The sequence below is a fragment of the Gymnogyps californianus genome, chromosome 3, assembly GCF_018139145.2.
Source record: "Gymnogyps californianus isolate 813 chromosome 3, ASM1813914v2, whole genome shotgun sequence".
In the NCBI taxonomy this organism is placed as follows: domain Eukaryota; kingdom Metazoa; phylum Chordata; class Aves; order Accipitriformes; family Cathartidae; genus Gymnogyps; species Gymnogyps californianus.
This window is the reverse complement of record NC_059473.1, coordinates 95,011,560-95,028,866: the sequence shown is the minus strand read 5'-3', so window position 1 is coordinate 95,028,866 and position 17,307 is coordinate 95,011,560. Positions and strand designations below refer to the sequence as shown.

The 17,307-nt window shown below is 44.7% G+C and overlaps 1 protein-coding gene across 3 annotated transcripts in view; it reads left to right on the top strand.

The window, feature by feature from the left end:
• Nucleotides 1-1,480: 1,480 nt before the first annotated feature.
• Nucleotides 1,481-17,307, top strand: part of SMAP1 (small ArfGAP 1) — a 105,102-nt gene continuing 89,275 nt past the window's right edge. For 2 of the 3 annotated variants that reach the window (XM_050894099.1, XM_050894097.1), the window contains exon 1: nt 1,481-1,660. In XM_050894099.1, the coding sequence (XP_050750056.1) occupies nt 1,543-1,660 (118 nt within the window). In that variant the 5' untranslated portion in view covers nt 1,481-1,542. Of the gene's footprint in view, nt 1,661-2,069; nt 2,098-17,307 lie in introns of those variants that run through there. The other variant, XM_050894100.1, reaches the window with a different exon arrangement.

The following is a 17,307-nucleotide window of genomic DNA, read 5'->3' as shown; positions in this document are numbered from 1 at the left end:
TGTTACTGGTGAACAAACTCAACAGAGTACTCAGCAGAGGCAAAGGGACCTAATACAAAATGGAGAAAGGGGAGATCAGAGACATGGTACTTAAGAGGGGGAAGTGTAGAGGTACGCAGCCTCAGTCACAGACAATCAGCCTGGGCTACACCTTCTGCAGGTACTTTGGGTCCAACTCACAGAGCAGCCCTGGGATCCGACTCTGCCTTCTTCAGAGCCTCGCACCACCTTAGCAGGAGTGAAAAAGCACCAGTCTCCTCATTGTAAGGTCTCTGCTGCCCGCAGTACTTTTTTACAGACAGAAACACATACTCTTGGAGCAAGGTCAGAGGGCAAATTAACGCTATGACAGTGTCCATTCAATCAAGAGGCTGTAACAGCTTTTTTCCCCCCCAGCTCTGGCCTGGAGAAAGAGACGCCTGCCCCAAGGACACAGCACTACCTAATACCACCGACACTGGCAGATCACTTGGCTGTATGTTTTGGGGTATTTACCACCCGTGGGTTGCCACCTGGAGAGGCACAGACTACCGGATACCCCATCGTCCAAGGGTAAAATAATTGCTTTAAGCCGCAGAAGGTGCAGACCCCCCTTGCCATAGCCAAAGCGCTGAGTCTAGGCCAACCACACTGAGGGCACGTGCACTACCGCTGCCATGTTCTGGGGAGCCCGACCCAGGCAGGGCTTCCTGCTTGGGGTTCCCCAGTGGGGTGAGGCGAAGACGGGCAGGTTTGAGGCCGGCAGGGCCCGAGGGCAGCGGTACCGGCCCTCACAGCGAGCCCCGGGGCTACGAGAAGGGCCCCGACGCCCGAACCGCCGCGCACGGCACAGGGGCGGGAACAACGCAGCTGCCTGCGGGATGAACCTCCCGCTGCTCCCGGGCTCCGTGCCCGGAACCCGGCGCTGCCCTCGGCGGACGGGCCCTCCCGCCCGCCTCACAAGGCAGCCCCGGCCGCCCACCGGCAGCCGCGGGGCGGGGCGGGGCGGGGCGCGCCGTCCCTCAGGCCGCCCTCGGGGCCGCCCCGCCCCGCCCCGCCCGCACAGGTGCGGCGGCTCGCGCCGAGCCCCGCCCTTCCCCCCCCCCAGCGCTACCTGGAGGGCGGGGTCACCCGCCGGCGGATGGATATCACCTGCTCTCGCGCGGTGACCCTTGATCCCCGGCATCCCTCTGTGCCCTTCCAAAGCCAAGTCAGAGCGGGGCGTCGCCGCCGCCGCCACTCTTTGGAAAGCCCCGCGAGGAAGGGCGACATGTCGGCGCCGCATTAGGACCCGACGGACTATTTTTCACCTCCGGCGCAGGGCTGCCGTGGCGGGCGTGTGCGCGCGCGGGAGGGGAGCGAGCGGGCGGGCGGGCGGGGAGGGAGGCAGGCGGATGCGTCTGCGGCCGTAAGTAGTTCCGGTTGAGGAAGTCGGCGCTCGAGGCAGCCGGTTCCCGTGGCTGCGCCAGGGCAGGAGCGCCGCGTCCCGAGCGGTGCCGAGCCCGCCCCGGCCCAGCTCCAGCCCAGCCGCCGCCGCTCGTCCGCGGGGAGCCGCCCGCCGCCATGGCCACCCGCTCCTGCCGGGAGAAGGCGCAGAAGCAGAACGAGCAGCACCAGGCCATCCTGGCCAAGCTGCTGCGGGAGGAGGACAACAAGTACTGCGCGGACTGCGAGGCCAAGGGTACGGCGGGGCGGGCGGCCGTTGGGCGCGGGGGAGGCGGGCGGCCGGGCCGGCCCAGGTGAGGCGCCGCCGCCGCCGGGCCCTGCGTGTGTCCGCCCGCGCCTGCCTCGGCGGGGTCCCCGCTCGGGGCGGGGGGCCGGCGGCTCGGCAGCGAGGCCCGGGGAGGGGCGCCGCCACCCCGCCCCGCTCCACGTCCGCGGCGGCGACCGGCCCCCTCCCGAAACAGGGCCCGAGGGGCGGCAGCAGGAATCTGCGCGGCTTGGGGAGAGCGGTGATGGAAGCCAGATAACCTTTGGTTTCGTTGTGAACCGATTCTATCAGATGAGCTGTAGCTACGTTATCCTAAAGTGAGGAACCCCCCAACTGAGGCTTTATGCAATGACTGGCCTAGCCCTTTCCTGAAGTTTCACTGCCGCGTCCTCTTCCTGCGCTGCCAGGTATTGATCAGGAGTGGGCTGTGTCAGTGGGCCTTCGGGAAGTCACTGGCTGATGCGTGGGGTAGGTGTCAGATGGGTTGAATGTTGAGTGTCCGAAACAATGCCCTTCAGTGTTGACTCAGTCATGTAAATGCCAGGCTCTTTGAGTCTGGATGTCTGTGTCTAATTCAGTATGTCACGGATCTAGCTTTGGTGATGAATGAAATTTTAAAGATTATATCGCTGTCAAATCTTACCTCTCTTTAGTCTAATAGTTTTATTCTGCACAAAAGTAGATATGTATTTGCATTTGTATTTATCTTGGGTTCTGTGGCTTTGAAATGGAAAAATGTAGCACATCCCTCTTTCATGTAGAGTTGATTCATTAAGATGTTACCCTAAATAAGATGATTGCACAGTAAGTTACTGTTCTAAGTATAATACTTCCTGAATAACAACCGGGTGTTTGCACTGTATGATTAGCTCCAGAACTGCCTTGTTCAGTCCTTTTCCACCTCAACTGGAGGTTAAGTACGGTGAACTAGTTTGAGCAACAACAAATGGCACTACGTTTGTAATTTCCCTTTCCAGTCCGTGCATGCTACTTTTTTTGCCATGGATGTAAATCGTGCAGTGCCTTGCACGATGCTGTTGTTTGATGCATCAGAAACACAGAAATAAGACTTTATTTTCCTAGTTTATAACCCTAAGAAGTATATAATATGGATTACACCAAAGATAATAGATCTTTATATTTTGCAAGTAACTCTTCTTAATAATTTTCTAGCACAGCTATTCTTGCCCCCAGACTTCTGGTTACTGTGTAAAAGACTCATCATAACCAGTGGTTTTCTGGAAAAATCATGCTTGTATGTTTTGTGTATTATTGGCACTTGAGATTTCCATGCTGAATGCTGCTCTGAGTTGCTTGCTGATGGAATTCCATATGTGTGTTGTTCCATAGTGTAGGCCTCGGAGCTGGGTTGCTCAAGATCAGAGTCTGGAATTCTCCAGCTAATTTTTGTCCTGTCTTCTGAGCTCCCTCTTCCTAACCATCGCTTAGTCAAAGTATCATTTGTAAGTCTCCGTAGCCCTTGGAGCTTGGTATCTTTTGCCACTTCAGTTCAGCAATGCTGACACTTTCAGCTTGCTCCTCCTTATATTTGTGTTATTGAGTATCTTTATCCACTGTTCTTTTCTTTGATGCTTTCATACCTCTCTTCTGTCACAAGAGCTTTCTTTCATAAGTTCAAGCTTTGATGTATCTTGAGTTTGTTTTTTTCTGTTTGGGTTCTGGAGGACCTACCAATCTCTTGACCAGGCTATCTTCCGCTAGTACCTGTAATTCAGTTTCCATCCTTCTAGTAAATTGTTTTACTTAGCTACCTTATTAAAATCTGACTGCACTTCTGAAGGCTTTTCTTTTTTGCTCAACCACACTTCTCCCTTGCTGTCTCTCTGTATGCCAGAGGCATGGCTTGCTTTCACCCTGTCCCCAGGAAAGCTGAAATGAAAATACTGTGTGATGCAATGTGAGCTTACAATATTGAGGGAATTGGTTTTTTATTCTTTTTCCCTTCAAGTTGAGTTTGCACTTGCCTAATCCTGTTCTGGCAATTCTTATTTTAAATCTTGTATCGTATTAGCTTTGTAGCGCCATCTGCCTTTGCCTGTACTCCTGTAGTTAAGTGTGTGGTTTTCTTGAAGGGGAGAGTGTGGAATGATAAACTTATTTTAGTTTCAGCTGTTCTAGAGGCACTTGACTGAGAGATGGTCATATATGGACACTCTCTGTAGATTTCTTTCTTTACGTTTAGGAAGTTTCCTTCTAGGAAGGAGATTTGTGTGAACAATGTTAAGATGCTTCTGCTATACCCTGAAATCTAGATTTCTGTATACTTCCAGAAGACATGTGACTCAGAAGAAAAAACATGATCAGTTGTTCAGTTGAAAATCAAGCTTGCCATGAGCACATAATGCCACTGTTGAACTCTTCCTTGTTATATCAGTCTTTGTTGAAACTTCTTGTTGACGAAAAGAGGAAAAGTGAAGGATACTTCTTTCAGTTGCAGCCAGCTGTGTTTTTCCTACTATGTTTCACACTTAATCAGTCCATGGTGGTTGAGTGCTCATGACTTGCTGGTGTCTGGCAAAGTTGTAGTTTTGCTAGTCCTGGTATGCAGTGATGTCTGAGACAGCAATTTTTAACATGGCTCTATTAGCTAACCAGAGTCTTTGAGCTGTCTGCGTGGTTTTCCCCAGACTGTGACAGTCTCCTTCACCTCTTGCATCACTAGCAGCATCCCTTTCATCTCTGGTTGTGTTTGTCATTAGTCTGGAGTTCCTTATGGCCAGTTCCACTAGAGATTCTCTTCATCCTGGGTTCTGCAGACATGAACATGAAGCTGTTCATGACAAAATATTTAGGACTTCTGGTGTCAGTCCTAGTTCAGAAAGTATGTTTTTCCTTTTGTTAATGTAATTGATTCTTTTTTCCTTGAAATGCTGTCTGCTTCAGTTTCTGTTACTTTCCTCTTTTGTGTAAGCTTTGTCTGTCATCCTCCTTTTTGTTGTTCAGTAGGATCCCCTGAGTTCTGTGTTTTGCTTTCTTCCTGTTCACCTAATTGTTGGGTAACATTATCTTCATGACTAATTCTGGTTGTGTTAACTGAGTTGCAGTTGTATCTTGGGTCTTACTCTGGCAATACTTAAAACCATTGTTTTCGGTGTGGTCTTTCAGATAGCTGGCAATTCAGCATGGGTTCTTAACCGAAGCTAAGAGGCTATCATCACTAATTCCTTCCTCTCACCGTAGATGTTGTCGTCCCTCTTAAAGCTTAGGTATTATATTTACCCTAGGCTTCTGTTCAGGTAGTCACATCCAAGGGATGTTGAAATCTTGCAGACTGTACTTGTTTATGTGTTTTAACTGCTATTCTTTGAGGCTCTGGGAATTCTTAGGTAGCTAGATATCATTTAAAATCTTATAAATATCCTTTTGACCCTAAAAAATTTAATGTGGTCCTATTTGCATATTTGTCACTCATTGCTTTGATCGTATCTACTGTAATGCCACTGTTGAACTCTTCCTTCATATCATTAAGGCTTCTCTGCTAGCTTTTACTTCTCGTGTCAAAAAGATCATCAGAACTTACTGCTGTCCTGCTGATTCACTCCTAAATTGCTGAAGTAACTCCTTGCTCTCAGTATATGACCACCATCTACATTGCTTGTGAGGAAGTTTCAAGCATGCACCTTTCCTATATTATCACATGCTCGCTCTGAGTAAGAATTGAAAAAGCTACCTCTTGGTCTTCCTCAATCTTGCTGTCAGTGTTAGTGGTTTTCTATCAACAACAAACTCATCCTTTTGTTTCTGGCCTACTTTTTTAGGTACGATCTATGCAGATACATTAGACAGATTTGTTCTGCAAGTCTTTTGGAAGGTGGAGAATACAGCTGAGGACACATCTGCCAGAGTAAGCATTAAGCAATAATTAGCATTGCTGACTCTGGCAACAGTTTCTGGAAGTGCTTTTTATTCTGTATCTGTCTTTTAACTGTTGAAATAGCTGCTGTGAATTTGACTGTCACTGCTAAAATGTGTTGGAAACTACCTGCTGTAGGGCCATACTGTAGTTGCCATATGTCACCTTCAAACTGTAAGTCTTAAAGCTACCGGAAAGACTAGATGACAGCTCTGTGGGGAAGAAGCCTAAAAATCAAAGGTTCTGGAACTGTCTTTGCAATCACTGAGATTTTTGCAAGAGTGAGGAGGTCGGAATGATATTTGACAAGGCAGTGCTTGTCTGTGTACTGACTGTTTTTTACATCCCTATCTGAACAGCCATCTACATAAGGCAGTAGATGTCTTCCCAGTGTTATACTACTGGGAAGTAGTTATACTACTGTTCCTAATATTTGTAGGAAATAGTAGGGCATGTTGGCAGTAACTTAAGTCATCTTCAATTTTTGAAAGAGATAAGAAACTGAAATTCCTTTGTGCTGCTTTTGTGTGTGTAACTAGGTAAAGCTAGCAGGAATTGGAAGGATCTAGGAGAAGGAAATAGCTATAGATCTGTCCATCTGTCTCGTGTGTAGACTATGCTGAAAGCTGTTATAAAGCACGTGACTCTTTCTTTCCCCTTTCGCTGTAGAGGGACACTAAATGCATTTTTATTGTTGTTCCAATGCTGATATTTGAATCTCTCAAGCAATAGCACCTCTCAGGGATCTGTCAAATGGAGCCAAAATCAAAAACTGTTAGCTTCAGTCACTACTCTTTGACTATAGGGGGGATAATTTGCTATTTCTGTGTACTTAGTATCTAGTTATAACATTGCTAGAAGTCTCCTAGGCTTGTGTTATTGCTTGGCAGCAAGGCTGGTATTATTTGGGTGCTGATATGAAACAATACTGAATCAAGTATTTGGAAGTTGAAGAGTGTAATGAAGCACAAAAGGAGATGCTTTTTCTTAGAAGGGTACAAGGTATTCAGCAGTATCAAAGGACTAGCCATCTAAGCAAGCAGATCTGTAAAGTAAACTGAAGGCAAGCAGTCTTGGTCTAGTGTGACAGTCTCTGCAAATGTGGACCATAAGACTCTGATTACTGTTCCTAACAATGAACAAGAGAGATGTTTGAAACCAGTGTGAATGTTCTCTGATGTACCTTTTCTGTTTGTTATGCTTGCATTTGGATGTTGGCTTTAGTACAAATGGATTGACTACTGAAGTCTGCCTGTAAATTCATCTCTCTGTCAGGAAGGCAATTACCTGAGTTGTCAATTGCTTTTGAATTTTAACTGTAACAAAGTTAAAATAACATAATTAGAAGCTTGCAGACCTTTGTACAGACAATTGCAGATGTCTTGGGCCTTCAGAAAAGGTGAATAAATCTCTGTATCACAGGAGGTGTTCTTGTTTTTTGTTTGGTTTTTTGTATGTTTACTTCATGCCTGGTAGTGCTTGAAGCCTGGTTAAATGCTCTGTTACTAGAATCCTAGTGCAAAGAGTCACATTGACACTGTTGCTTGTTCAACCAGATTAAGATTGATTTACTTTGATTATAATGTTAATGAAAATACTTTTCAATATTTATAGTTGTACTATACAATCCTTGGATATCTGTGTATCACTGAAGACTTGGTCTTTTTTGTCTGAAGAGTGGCAGGTACAGGCTCTTAGGAGTGTGGGGAGAGACTGAACAGGAAAGACTGCAGTACTGAAATGTGTGTAGCCAGAACCAATTATTACAGCTTTGGCTTCAAGTAAACCTAACTTTAACTTCCCTAACAACTTGCCAATCTCAAACACAAAGTCTCTTAGCAGTGAGGGAGAAAAAGATCTAGTTTAAATTGAAATGGGCAAACAGGCTATCGAAACAAATCTGGAATACTCCAGGTATGTTTATAGCTGTTCAGATACAGGTTTTTTGGTAGACAATGAAGTCTTGCATATGATCTCTTCTGTGGCTGGGAGACCAACTTAAATGTGTATGAACATCACTTCTTGTGAAGCTGCTTTTGCTGTTTACTTGTTTTGATGGCTGGTCTCGCTGTGTTAATCTTGCCTGTGTACTTTAATAGTGTACTTCTTCCTCAGGAATTAACCTAAAGCAAATGGATAACTCTCATAGCCCACTGCCTTCAGCCTGTGCAAGGCTTCAGCTTTTGCCTCTGACTGTCAGTGTAAGAAAGCATTGGGACAGCTTGCTCTAGGACAAGGCACTGGCTGCTGTACCTCCTCAGGTGAAGGCCTTCCCTGTCCTCCTCCTAAGGTGGAGAAACTGCTAAAGTAGGACACCAGGGGAAATGGAACACAGTTGGATTACGTTGGAGGTCAGTTCTACCCATCAGCTTAAGTGCAACTTCTAGCCCTATACTGAAGTTCAAACACAGAGTAGTAACCAACCAGTAGCTGATTACTGCTCTATGGCTATCTTGTACCAGTGAATATAGTTGCAAATATCAGATGTGACTTCAGGTTACTTGGATCAAGAAATTGCTAGTACTTCTCTGTGTGATTCTGTTACAAGGTTGGTATTGCTGCTGTGAGATCAGATTGGTAAAGATCATACAAGCATAACAGACTAGAATATGAATCGACAGATACAACAACTGGAGGCTTCTAGCTGTCCCGTGAGGCTTTGCAGTATCCTTCCACAAGGAATAATGAAGGGAAACTGCTTTGATTCAGGGTGGGTCTTGCTTAAGCATAGCAACTGGAATGATATATCTTGACCTCTAACAATAGTAAGGAACTGTATCACTAGAAATCCTAGTGATCATCTGGTACTTAGACTGTTGTTTTTTTCTGGCCTCTTTGTGAAAGATAGCACCTTCAAAGACCTTAAGGGACCAGAAACTCCCTTCAGTCTCTCCTGACACTGTATCACCAGGATTTTTTTCCTGATTGCCTGCTACTAGATAGAACTACCCCAATGCTCTGTTTTTGTTCTATACCCTTTTACCTATTGCTGACGCTGGTTGCATGAGACTGAAACTTTGTTAGGAATTAGTTGCTGTTGCTGCCCTGAGAGCTACAATTAATTCTCACCCAAGAAAAGAGCTCTTCAGAAGACACCTCTCTTCCTGGGAGAAGAGGAGCGTGGCAGCTTTAGCTTAAAACTTGTTAAGTGGGCTGGGTGTTACAGTATTGGGTGACTCTAGTGGTGTGTTTTTCTGCCTGTAAGGAAGGGATTTGTTTCCTGATTCTTATAGTGCAGAAAAACATTCTGAAATAAGTCGCAGGAAATCTGTTTAGCTTGTAATAGAACAAGGTTGTTTGCAAATACAGGTGCCTGCTGTTGAAATTGTGTGCACAGCCTGAAGGCTTTTTACCAAAGCCCTTAAAATGGTATTTGTGGGTGCAGTCTCCATTCTTCAGGACTTAACCCCACTTGATTGGATGAGACCCAAAGTGGCATGATGTAGCTTTGAAGTTAGCATTGCTTTGACAGGAGGCTGGGCTAGATGACCTCTGGAGGTTCCTTTCAACCTAAATTTTTCTATGATCACTGATAAAAATGTTTGTGGGACTTAGGTTTTTTATTATGTTGTAACTTTTTAGGTTCTCCGAGGTGGATTATACAGATGCAGAAATCTTTACATCCTTAGCTTGCTGTCTTACGTTCAGAAGTATAGGCCTTGGCAATCTAAGCTGTTTCCTTTGTGTGGACGATAAAGCTGGGACAGTTCCTGAAAAGTGTTTATTAGTATTGATGAGATACTGGCAAAAGTTCTTGCTTTTTGAAGTGCAAGACACCCTGTTCTTTTGCTCAGGAGCTACTGGTGTGTGTCTCCTAATGGTACCTAAGCTGTGGTTCTGCCACTTCTTAGTGACATGAAAAAGATGCCACTGCAGGATGCTGTTGATACCAACTGTTGATCTTTGCTTTGTTCCTAAATATCATTTTGTGGAACTGACACTGATGCTGTCTTGTGAATCTGCCCTCTTTGGTCTGAACATTGTAAAGAAAGAGCAACTATGCTGCAGCCTGAAGAAGTCCTTGTCAACAATACAGAGGAAGCAATTAGATATATGTATGTGATAAATAGACTTTTAGGGAGGTACCTTTTCCTGGAGGGGTGACTCCCTCTTTAATCCATGCTTCCTATAGGATTTAAGAAAGACTCAATTATCAGCCATTACTCAGGGTGTAGTCAGCCGTTAATTTAGCTCAGGTGTCACACTGTCTTAGACTGGCTCAGTAAAGTTCATTTGAGCATGATTCAGCTTTACATTAGGAACTTAGATGTTTGTATTGTTCTCTTGTGGCCACAACTAAATTCCCCAAGGCTTAATGACTTTGCCTTGTGAACAGGTAAAGTTGTTCAGTGATATCTTATTCTCACATTGAGGTTCTTGAAGAGTAGCTCTGTTGAACCCATGACTAGTTGAATCCATCTTCACTGTTCAGATATTATGGAAGAGTAAAAATGAGTTAAGACTGAGCTATGATTTTATTGGCATCACAGAGTGGGATAGCTTGTACAAGTGGAGGACTGCAATAGATATGTACGGGTCCTTTAGGAAGGGCAGGCTGGGATGATGATAAAGGGAAGTTGCCATTTTCTGTGAGAGCAGCAGAGCTGCATGCAGCTTTGCCTAGAGATGGCTAATGATCCAGTTGAGAGCTTATGGGTTAGGATTAGAGGGCAGACCATCATGGGTGATGGTGTGGGTATCTGCTTCAGACCACCTGATGAGGAAGAAGTAGTAATGAGGCCTTTCTCAGGCAACTCAAGCCTAACATTCACAGACCATGGTGCTCGTGAGGGACTTGAAGCAGCATGATATTTGCTGGAGGGACAGCACAGCAGGGAACAAGCAATCTAGGAGGCTTCTAGTGTGCATTGATGACCACTTATCAACACAAGTGATTGAGGACAAAGGGCGATGCTCAGATGGACCTGTTACTTACAAACAAGGAAGGACAGAGTGAGCATGTTTAGGAGTAGTCTTGGCTGTAGTGACTGAGATGGAAGAGTTCGGGATCTGAAGAGGAGGGAACAAAGTGGAGTAGAATCACAACCATAATCTTCTGGAGAGAAGACTTTGGTCTGTTCAAGGATCTGCTTGGGAGAATCATTTGGGAGATGGCTCTAGAGAACAGAGAGGTCCAGGAGAGCTGGTTGATTATTTTTTTCCCTGAGGGTCACTCCTTTAAGCTCTAGTGTGACACTTCCTGATGAGCAGGAAATGGCACAAAGGCAGCCGGGGGCCTGCTTAAATGAACAAGGAGCTCCTGACAAAAGTCAGACATAAAAAGGAAGCATATAAGAGGTGGAAGCAGAAACAGGTGACCTGTGGGGAACATGGAGACACTGTCCAAGCATGCAAGGATGCATTTAGGTAGAAAAGACCACGTCCATGTGGAGCTGAATCTGACAAGGGATATGTGAATGACAACAAGAACGGCTTTTACAGGTAATCGGCAGCAAAAAGAAGACTGGAAAAAATGTGGACCTGCTGCTAAATGGAGCAGGGGACCTGGTGATAAGGGATGTGGAAAAGGCTGAGGAGTTCCATGCCTTCTTCACCTTGGTCTTTGCTAGTAAGACTTGCCTTCAGGAAGTCCAGGTCCCTGAGACCAGTGGGACAGTCTGGAGCAAGGAGGACTTACTCTCAGTAGTAGAGGAGGATCAGGTTTGGGAGTACTTACAGAAACTGGATGTACACAAGTCTGTGGGCTCTGATGGGATGCACCCATGAGTGCGGATGGAGCTGGCCAATGTCGTTCTGAGGCCACTCACAATAACTGTAAGGTCATGGTGACTAGGGGAGGGTCTTGAGGACTGGAAGAAAGCAAATGTCATTCCCATCTCTGAAAAGGGCAAGAAGGAACATTTAGGGAACCACAGGCCAGTCGGCTTTCCTCAGTCCCTGGGAAGGAGACAGAGCAAATAATCCTGAAAACATAGGAAGGAGAAGATGACTGGGAATAGTTAGTGTGGATTTATGAAGGGAGTATCATGCTTGACCAATCTGATAGCCTTCTACAATGACCAGGTGACTGGCTTGGTGGATAAGAACAATGGATATTTTTTTACCTTGACTCTAGTCAGGCTTTTGAAACTCTGTCATGTAACATGCACTTCATCAAGTTATCAGTGAGCAGTCTGGATAAACAGACAGTGAAGTGGATTGAAAATGGCTGAAATGCCAGGCTCAGAGTTGTGATCAGCAGTTTAAAGTTGAGCTGGAGGCCAGTCACTAGTGGCGTACCTCAGGGGTTGATACTGAGGCCAGCACTGTTGAACATCTTCATTAATGACCTGTGTGATAGGACAGACTGTGCTCTCAGCAAGCTTGAGGTAATACAAAACTCAGAGGAGTGGTTGATACACCAGATGGATGTTCTGCTACTCAGAGCAGAAGAATTGATCAGTTGGAGAAATGGGCCAACAGAAACTGCATGAAGTTCAACAGAGGGAAATGCAAAGCCCTACCTGTGGGAGGGGGGTGCTGGGGGTGCAGAAGAGATGCTGGGGGTCTTGTGGATCACAAATTGGTCATGAGCCAGTAATGCACCCTTGCCACAAAGAAGGCCAGCAACATCTTGGACTGAATTTCAGGAAGAGCATCGTCAGTGGCTGGAGGGAGGTGATCCTTCTCCTCTCCTCAGCACTGGTGAGACTGCGTCTGTAGTACTGTGTCCAGTTCTGGGCTCCACAGTACAAGAGAAACATGGACAGACTGGAGCAAGTCCAGCAAAGGGGCACTAAAATGAAGAGGTTGGTGTGTCTGACATACAAGGAGAGGGTGAGAGAGCTGGGATTGTTTAGCCTGGAGGAGAGAAGGCTATTGGCGAGATCTTATCATGTGTATAAATACCTGGTGACAGGGAGCAAAAATGACTGAGGCAGACTTGTCTGTAGTATCCAATGATGGGACTAAGAGGCAATGAACACAAATTGAAACACAGGAGATTCCACTGAAACATAAGAATAAACTTTTTACTCTAGGAGAGGTTGAATATTGGAGCAGGTTACCTAGAGAGACTGTGGTGTCTCCATCCCTGGGGATACTCAAAACCTGACTGGGAACAGCCCTAAGCAACCTGCTGTAGTTTGCTCTGAGCAGGGGGTTTTGACTAGATGATCTCCAGGGATCCCTTCTAATCTCAGCTACTTCAGATCCAATTCAGCTGTTGTATCACTTATGAGCTGGTATGGAGTCCCACTGCAGATACCATGCAAGTTTTTATTTTTCCAATGCAAGCATCTGCCTATGTAGATAAAAAGTAATTCTTTGTTTAAAGCTGAGGTCCTTATGAGAAAGGAAAGTGATTAAACAGCAGTAAATACAGACTGTAGTAGAGTCTTGACTTTTCTTGAAAGAGCTGATACAGAAGTCTTGCTGTGGTTTGTGCATCCATAGGTAAAAAGAACCAAATCTGGCCACTTGAAGCAAGTGGGAATTGAGGGGCTACATAGAAAGGTTACTGATGTCTTTTGACTGAAATGCTGTTTAAATCTAGCTGGGAGAATACCTTTACAATTTAAACTGCCTCCTAGAGCTGGTAGAAAGTTGCTTAGAACTGGAGTCTCTTGTGTCAGAAATCTCTCTATCTTAAAACTGCTGGTTGGAGTTCTGTATTATGACTACAAATGATGTCCCCTGGAAGACTGGGGCAAAACAAACTACTACAAATTCCTGTTCTCCTCCCATTGTGGCCTCTCATCTGATTAATGAGTGCTGAGAGCTTGAGCAATATTACTCCTTACATTTTTCTCTTGAATTGCTTCACAAAAAAACATTCACACAAAACTTTAATTTTCTTTGTGGAAACTTGGCAAACTTAGATTTGAATGGATACCTATTTCATGTTCATCTTTGTTTACAATAGACTGATTACATGGTATAATGCTAACCCTTATTTGTCCTCCACTCTCTTGTCTTGATCGCTTGTTGCTTTCCAGTAGGTGATAAATGTATATGTCTGAGTATATACTGTCATGGAGTTCTGCTTGGCGTTATGATACTTGACCCAGTCTGGAGAACCTGATTTCCTGCTTTGTTTCCAGCTTATCCAAAGTACTTATGAGTAGATCTGTGTTCCTCTGGTCAGAGGAGCTAGATGCTTTTGTGTTCTGGGGTCACAGTCCGAAGAGGAGGAAGAACTTGGAGGTTCAGAGAACATCCTAGTGCTGAAAGTCTGTGGTAGATGTGGATATAGAGAGCACTAATTCTGTAGCTTATGGAGATGGTAACAAGTTTTATGAGGGAAGTGAAAACTGCACAGGTCAATGTACTGCCTATCTCAGTAAACCTAAACTGTCAGTTGTCCCCTCTCTCTCTTGAGGAAAGGTATTTACTTCCGGTAGACCATGGAGGAAAAAGAGGTAGAGAATGTAGCTCAGTCCCTGTCAGAGTGGAGCTGTGGACAGTGATGTGTGATACTTAGAGGCAATGTTGCCAAGCAACTAACTTTGCAGCTGTGATTTGGTAAAAGAGCAGTTCTGTTTCTCAAAGCTATGCCTGGCTCTGGTTTTGTGTAAGAAAATGATATATTGACGAGGAGGAGGGAGCTGTCCCTCTTGCATGGATGAGAAAAGGAATGTGATATTCCATGTTTGGCTATTGATTGCCATACTCTTCTTGGATACTATCTCCTTTTTAAGGAGGAGGGAACAAGAATCTGTAATGCAATTTTACTGAAGTGCTTGAGTGAAAATAGATAAAGCTTCACAGTACAGGACTTCATTAGTAGGATTAAAGGCAGTAGTAGTCCCATAAGAATTTCTGCAAAAGAAGATGGAAGTGATTCATTGTGTGTAACCTATTATGCTTGAATGCAGCTGAACTTGCAAGTGGATTCAAAACGTGGCAGTGAGTGGCAACTGGGACTGAGTGATTATTTTAAATAAGCTCCTTGTAATGTGTGCTCAAGTCATTTGGGTTTAGATTTGTCATTCACAACAACTTCTAGAAACAACCAGTGTATCAATAAGTAATGATGCTTTTAAGTATAGGGACTGATTTTTTTTTTTTTTTCCCTTGAGGGTATGTACCTATAGGATATTTGTTTAGTTGCCTGTTATCTGTAGATGACGGCAAAAACATCCCTTTCTTCAAACATGGCAAATACCATACTTAATGTTCACCCTTTACATCTTCAACAGAAGTGTGCTTGTGCATTTGAGCTCCCCTCCTAAGCAGTGGTTAAACTGAAGAGACACACCAATAACGCATTGAGTGTAGGCTTTTTGGTCTTTGTTCTCATTGCCAAGTGATACCTAGGTGAGTTATTCTCAACTTTAAATGTACTGAACTGCTGTATTGGGTCTGGCTGGGACGGAGTTAACTTTCCCCATAGCACCCCTCATAGTGTTGTGCTTTGTATTGGTAGCTAGAAAGGTGTTGATAACATGCTGGTGTTTTGGCTGTTGCTGAGCAGTGCTCGCACAGCATGGAGGCTGTCTCTCCAATCTCCCCTGCAAAGGCCGCTAGGCTGGGGGTGGGAAAGAAGTTGGGAGGGGACAGAGCCAGGACAGCAGACCCAAACTGACCGAAGGAATATTCCGTACTGTATGATGTTGTGCTCAGCAATAAAAGCTGAGAGAGAGGGGGGTGGGGAGGGCATTGATTGTTAAGGTGTTTGTCTTCCAGAGCAACTGCTATGTCTACTAAGGCCCTACTGCCCAGGAAGTAGACATTGCCTGCTTATATGAAGTAGAGAATAAATCTTTGTTTCCTTTTGCTTCTGTGCATGGCCTTTGCTTTTCTTTATTAAACTGCCTTAATCTTGACCCACAAGTTTTTTCATCTTATTTTCTCCCCCTTGGTGGGCATGTGGCGGCCAGCCAAGGTTAGCCCACCACAACTGCTGAGGGTTTCTTGTTGGTTCTAAGTAAAAAGTAACTATCACTCACCTTAATAAAGATTATGAAGCCTTGGTTCACTTTTCCTGGGTGTTCTGCAGCCCATAGCAAGCAGCCTCTGAAAGAAGTGATGCTAAATGCCCTTTCACACTTGTTTTGTTCACTGCAATTTCCATGGAGTTAGGAGTTCATGGAGTTCCTGTTTAAAAAGGTTACTCCAAAAATATGTTTATACAGCAAAAAGATTCTATCAAGTGTTTGGTCTTAAATGAGACTTTAAAAAATACAACAGATTCAAGATCACATGCTAGAGGATCCTGCAAAGTTTTGGGAGGACATTTTGAGAATTGGTACTTCTCAAGCAACCTTAATTCCAGTCTGAACACTTACGCACAATTCTGTATTCCAGACTAAATGTAGCTGAGTACTTTGGTATTGTATTCAATGTCTCTTCTGGCTTCTGAAGAAAACTGTATTTTGAGGAAAAATATTTTACAGCCACAACTTCTTATGAATACAGAAGGTAGCAATCACTTTGGAAAAATAACTTTCAGAAAAATGGAGAGCAAGTTTTTTTTGTGTAACACAAATCTAGTTAAAACAGCTGTGAAGAACACTACTTAAAAGCAAATTTGTCTCTCCCTTTCCCAGTCACATGTAGCCGATATAATGATGTATGATGTCTGAGTGATGATTGTCATGCTGGAATGCTTAACTGTGTTAATTTGAATTATATTTAATTTAGTATCATCTCAGAGGAGACCACCATAGTTCTAGGAAGCAAGGAGATGCCTTTAGAAAAATGCAAAGCACATTTCAGTGTTATGTGGCATGATGCTTTCTGATTGGATATAAAGAAGTTATTTCCTTTTTTAAACCGTAAAGTGGTCAAATACTGGACCAAGTTTTCATTAGAGGTGGTAGAACATACCTTAGAGGTGTTCCAGACAACTGAACAAAGCCCTGAGCAGCCTGGTCTAATTAGATCTGATTGGAGCATCAAGTTAGCCTAAATGACCTCAGGAAGTCTATTCACACCTAAATTATTTTATAGTTTTTATTCACTGACTGAGGACATACAGTAGCTATATCTTTTAAAGAGCAGGTGTTACACATCTCACAGAGCACATGTACCTTGTATTTTGTGGATTGGCCCAACCCAGCTACAAGGATGGGTATTGAAGCACTCTAAGGTCTGAGCCATTTGCTGAGACTTTGGGAGAGTACGGTATTGGGATGTAGCTAGCCTGGCAATCAAGTCCTGGGGATTTGTGGAAAGGATTTGTGTCCATGCCACTGGAGTTTAAAGTGGGGGAAAGGCTTGATTCTGTCTGTCCTTTTTAGCCTGTTCTTTCCTGTGATCTTTTGTTAAGTTAATACCCTGAGGTCCACAAAGTGCTGCTCTGAAGATTAATAATATTGTTACAGTAAAAGTTGGGGATCATCCAAGAATGGAGTTGTATTTGCATGCTAGGCTGTTCCTGTGCCTGAAAACTGCAATATATTAGTGTTTGGGGGTGAACAGACAGGCTGTCTGTAGGTAACAGTATGTAGGGGAGGAAAGTAGGTGAATAAGTGTCTGCAGTGAATGTGGATGTTGTGGGTTAATCCCAGTAAGCAGCTAAGCACCACACAGCCACTAGCTTTGTCCCCCCTGCCAGTGGGATGGGGGAGAGAATCAGAAAGGTAAGAGTGAGAAAACTCGTGGGTCAAGATAAAGATAGTTTAATAGGTAAAGCCAAAGCTGCACGCACAAGCAAAGCAAGGAATTAATTCACTGCTTCCCATCAGCAGGCAGGTGTTCAGCCATCTCCAGGAAAGCAGCGCTTCATCACACATAGCGGTTACTTGGGAAGACATCACTCCGAGAGTCCCCCCCTTCCTTCTTCTTCCCCAGCTTTATA